A 5711-nucleotide genomic window follows, 5' to 3' on the forward strand; every position below is an offset into this window, starting at 1 on the left:
CTGTCTTCTCCTTCTACAATCAGGGTAGGATCTAACAAGAACTCTACTTCTTCCTCTTTGTAGTCATACTCACTGTCTGATCACTAGATTAACTATTAAGCTTTTAGTATAAAATCACTTATCTCACTTAATGATCAAAGTTGATCCACCAAAATTAGAGAATTACTGAGTAGTGATATTTGGACAGAGATATTGTACATTGAATCCAAAAGCACACAGATAAACATCTATAATAAATTGTTCAAATTAATTAATTACACAGAGAGGGTTTGCAAATCTTGTATACTTATAACTTATCTAATTGAACAATTCAGACTGTTAAGTGGTATGTCTGGTTATACAAAAGATATGCATTCTAATTGACTTAATTCTGTGGCATATCTCATAAATTCCTTTTGACCAAATATAGTATGCCTTTCCTGAGTGAGAAATAGGCAAGAATGTATCCTATTACAATGCTTAAGCAAATAAAACCAAACATAGCTACTTGTGTTGATATTAGACAACTGTGTGCAAGTTCTTGTCTTACAATCACACTACAATCACCCCCTGCCCCTCCTACTTTGATGTTCACAATGATCCAGACCATCTCAGCTGTCTCTAGCATATCAAACACTGTCTTGGCAGCAAATGCAACAGAGAACAATGTCTATGTATCTGTCAACAGTAAGCCAGTTCAAAACACCCTTAATATTATGTACAAGTTTGTAGATCCTTCTGTGCCCCCTGTCTCATATATAGTGTCCTTAGTATACATTCAAGAATGTCTGACACCTGTTAACAAATTCTAAGATGCCCAAAAAATTGCATTTTACAATCTTGCCAAAGCCTACCTGTCTGCCAACCCATCACTTAGTTCTTCCTATGTCCCCAACTCTATAGCTATTACACAATCAGTACCAGGTTTTATTACAAATAGAGACCTTTGAGCCCTTGCCTGCAAGCACAACAAAAAGGTGTAGGAAGGAATGGTGAATTCTTGTTTCACTTCATAGATATCAATTCATACTTATTTTTTGTTTCAGTGTATTTTGCATGCTTGTACTGAGGAGCATCTTGAATTTGTCTTTTTAGTAAGTATTGACTGTCTTGTAACAGCCAGACATGGCTCTTTGTCTGTGGACCTTGCAAGTCTCATTAACATTTGCCTCCCTAATGTTATTCTGTTCAAGGGAGCTTTTGCTACTACAACCTACTGTTACAAGGAACATATTGTAGCAGCTATTACAGATTACCTTAATGATTCCTCAAGAAGGCATGGATACTCTACTGTAATCATAAAACAGGTGAGTACAACTTTTGGGCAGCTTCAAGCAGGACAATCTTCATTCCTAGTTACTGTAAGGAGTAGTAGGTTGAGATTAGACTGACACAATCTACTTAGGCAAAGGTCTTCAACTGTAGTGACCTTGATCCTCTCCCACATACTGAGACCCATTATCTGGACATTGACATTGAGGACATTACAGATGACAAGTCTGAGACTTGTATGGTTTCAGATGGTCCTTCTGGCTTACAGGCTACTGTGACACTAGACAAGGAGTACTAGGGGAATAATAACCCCCCAACACTTGAAGTTCTCTAAGCACTTGAGCAAGCTGAGTCAGAATATATGTCTACAACAGTTCAGGCAGGTAGTACAGTTGGTACTCAGGTTGTCAGGGATGAGGGTCCTGGTTGTTGTTAAACCATCTCAAACCACTACACAGATGAGGTCAGATTAGATAGTACTCAGGCTCAAATTGTCTAGTCTCATAGTATGATTGTGATTCCAGCTGGGTACAGTATTATTATTGCCTCTCCACCTATGTCTAACAGTCCAGATACTCCTTACTGCCTCAGTTCACCTCAGTCACCTCAGTCATCTCAATCATCTTAGCCATACATTATAATTGTATCTCCTAAAGCTTCTTCTAAGGTGTGTATAGAGAATTTTACTTGTATTCAAGTATCTTTAACAAATACTAATGTATTCTCTACAGTCCAACCTTTCCAGTAAGGCAGTACCCACTGAAGCAGCACCTACTGAAGTAGTACCCACTGAAGTAGCACTCACTAAAACAGTACCCACAGCCTCTTGTATCAGATGCTCCCTCAGACACACACTATGTACTGTGTGTTCAGAAGCTGTTTCTAATAATACCTTCAGAGTTTGAGTGTACAAAAAAAAATTCTGTTGACATGTTAAGTATGCTTGAATGCTACTCTGACTTACTTCCATGAATGTGCCTTATTTCTATTTGCATTTGTTGTTCTTCTGTGCTTCAAAATGTTTCTGAATTTTTTTTGTCTGTATGTTCAATTACTATACATTTTGTTGTTTACTATCTTGTGTATCTTGTCCCCTATCTTCTTGTTGTGTTATTACAATATTATGAATAACTTGAGTTTTCATACAAGTCAAATGCCTTAAAAAATAATAATTCAAATGTATAGTATAGTATAGTATATGTATATTTGTGTTTGATGTACTTCTATTCAATTTCTGACAGAATGGATGTGTACTGAAGTGCCACATGAATGTTATTGAAAATACAAGCAATCTGTCAAGTCAAAATAACTCTTCCTTTACTGATTCTCCAATTCAAGGTGTCAACTGACATGTTATCTTGTTAATATGTTACTATACAATATCCCCTAGTATGCCTCAGAAATGTCAATTGTAACTAATATTTTGTAGAATTACACTCAACTTCACACTCTCCTCCTTCATAGATTCTACACTGATTGATCCTATACTACTTGATCCTGCACTACTTGATCCTACACTACTTGATCCTACACTACTTGATCTGGTACCAGATATTTCTGTACCTATTGATCCTGCACTTATTAAAGCAATGGTTGCATACAAGTTAAGCAAGAATACAGTCAAACCTTGAAGGTCTACAGTAAAAAACATCCCTGCTTCAGAACAGAAGCTTCAGGCAGACAAGAGGGCTGAGAAGGCAGCTGCTGTTTGGTCAGATGTTGTACAAGAAGTTGCTTGCCATTACCAAGCACTTGATGCAATTGCTGCTCAGCATGGTGTTAATCCTGAACAACTGAAGGAGAAGGTATTTGCTAGGGCATCTCTCAAGAATGAACAGAAAGTGAATCCTTTCAATGCCTTTGTACATTTCAAGGCTGTCCAATACAAGGAAGGTAGTGTGTAGCCTGAATTATGAATCATATTGTATAAGCTTATTTATTTTTTAGATCTATCATTAAATGTTAGTACAGACACAAGAGCAAGACTCTGAGAGATTCATAATCTGCCAGACAACAAAGGTTACACAACATGGCAGTCCTTAGACAAGGAGTCAAAAGATAGTATACTGAAGATGCTGGAGGACCACTGTATGAAGAAGTCTACTTCATCTCAGGCTAGGCCATTGAAGAAGTCTATTGGTCAAACAGTACAGCACACAGGTGAATGTATCATTAAAGAGGTGAGTACACATTACATTGTATTATAAATGTATATCCATATCTAACTCTTTTATACTCAGTTATCAAACCTTTCTAAACGAGCAGGAACCTCTTCATTATGCATTATAGTCCATACATCACCAAATGGCTCACATACACTAGTTATACACTGTGACAACATATTAAAACAATTCTTACAGAGTGGACTTGGCAAGTCCCTTACTGAGTTTGCTAGCTTGTTTGAAGGATTTGCAATCTCTGAGTTGGAAGGACTTGCACATGCTAATGCTACAGCAAACCACACAAAGCAATACATTGGCACAAAAGGTGAAATACAATCAATTATTCACAATAATCTATGTGAGTAATCAGCTCTATTACATACACATATTTTAATACATTATAGGTGAAATCACTAGTATTGAAGATATTGTAATGAGTTGGTTGTACTACAAAGAAAAGATTGTCAAGGTACACAAAGTCAAACTTGTAGGATGGCCTAGCAACCTTTCATTCAAACTTGATAGTATGGGCAAAACAAACTTGAAACATATCCTTACTACAATTCAAGATGGGTCTTGTCATTGGAAACATCTTACAATAGCAGAAATACAAGAGATCAATGAGACAGACAAGCCCCCAAGCAAGAAAGCAAGGACTCGATCTGATAAAGGAGTACCTAGGGGCCCTTACTGAAAGTCATCTGTACTGTGTCACTACAAAGTAAACAAAGGAGGGGCCAAAATAACTGTTCACTCTGACAGTAAGGAGTCTAACAATTCTAGCAAGACTACTAGCATGAGTGATTCTGATAGTGACTCTGACAGTGCATCAGATAGCTCTTCTGTAGCTTTGAGCAGGGCATTTTAGTTGTTTCAATGATACTCAATCATTATTGTTACATAAGCATACTAGTGCAGAATGTTGCTTCTTGATGCATTGCTAATGTCTTCAAAGTGTTTACTGTAGTCTATTAATGTATAATACAATAGGGTTATACAGGTCATTCAATACAATTTGATGTGTCTACCAGCTATTTATTAATTGGATTGTCTTGTGCATTTTGATTTCCAGCCTTTCTCTTAAGTCTATGTGACATAAAATAAGGCACTCACACTTTGAAGTCTCCTGCTCCACCCCTGCCAACCACTGTTCTTTCTACTGCTACTGAAGACCACTCTACCACACTGTCACCTTCACAGGATTGGAAGGCAACTCTGAGTCTGACACAATATAGATTTTGTGTGTCAACAGTATGCAAGTTATGTAAGCTTAAGGATGCAACACCCTTTCTTAATCCTGTTGATCTGGTGGCATTTAACATCCCTCATTATCTGAGTATTGTAAAACATCCTGTGGACTCTGTAATCCTTTATTACAAACTCATTGCTTCTAATCCTGTGTAGCCTGATATTAATCCAGCAAACCCTCAATACCTTACTGTGGACAAGTTCATTACTAGCATGTGCCAGTGCAAAGCTTGTACATTACATAAAGTAGCAAAGACTACTACTGACAAAGGCATGCAGCCTTGACAGCTCAGGGGACCTTAATTGAATTTATAAACAACATGATTCAGTATTAAAGGCAAACTTAATTTTGCCATTATTAAATTGTCCAAAGAAAATACCATTTATAGCATTTTTGTTATATTAATATGTATATGTTAACATCATAAATGAATATTAAATGATTTTATATGGACTTTAAAAAAATATGGGTAAGAAAGGTGGAGAAATGAGGGAGATAAGTGAGCTCACTGTTTGAGACAGTGAGCTTAACATGTGCCATGTTGAGCATGAGTATATCACAACATGTATGATGACAAAGACATGTAGGTAATGCATGTGTGATGTGTCAGCTCATTACTTGCAGGAAAGAAATAAGTAAGGCTTTTTTTATAATTCAGTACAGTATTAAGCACAGTATAGGGAAAAGACTGAACTCCCTTCTAATTAGAGGGACTACAAGGGCTGTGTAACCCCTCTAATTAGAGTGGAGATAGCCCATGCCTCAGGTGCTCTTACATGGGGCATTTCACAATTCCTTACCTTAAAAAATAACTTACATAATGATAAACATTATTTGAAATTTATTTTCCCATTTTTGACCAGCAAAAATTATAAACAAAATTTGTAATTTTCTTAAGACAAAAACTATAAATTATTTTTAATATTTATCTATTTGTGAAATCTTAAAATAAATGGAAATAATAATCTAAAACATAATTTCAAAACAAAATTAGAAATTTTCTTTTAAATTTCTTCATTACTAGTACAGAGGAATAACAAAAAATTCAA

At 36.1% G+C, this 5711-nt stretch overlaps 1 protein-coding gene across 1 annotated transcript; it reads left to right on the forward strand.

The window, feature by feature from the left end:
• Positions 1 to 645: 645 nt before the first annotated feature.
• Positions 646 to 1549, forward strand: FOMMEDRAFT_151123 (uncharacterized protein; the record flags this gene model as incomplete). The annotated part of the gene is made up of 2 exons (XM_007262235.1): positions 646 to 666; positions 1385 to 1549. The coding sequence occupies 2 exons, from the start codon at positions 646 to 648 to the stop codon at positions 1547 to 1549; spliced, it is 186 nt and encodes a 61-aa protein (XP_007262297.1).
• Positions 1550 to 5711: the final 4162 nt, after the last annotated feature.

Source organism: Fomitiporia mediterranea (genome assembly GCF_000271605.1).
Source record: "Fomitiporia mediterranea MF3/22 unplaced genomic scaffold FOMMEscaffold_1, whole genome shotgun sequence".
Classification (NCBI taxonomy): domain Eukaryota; kingdom Fungi; phylum Basidiomycota; class Agaricomycetes; order Hymenochaetales; family Hymenochaetaceae; genus Fomitiporia; species Fomitiporia mediterranea.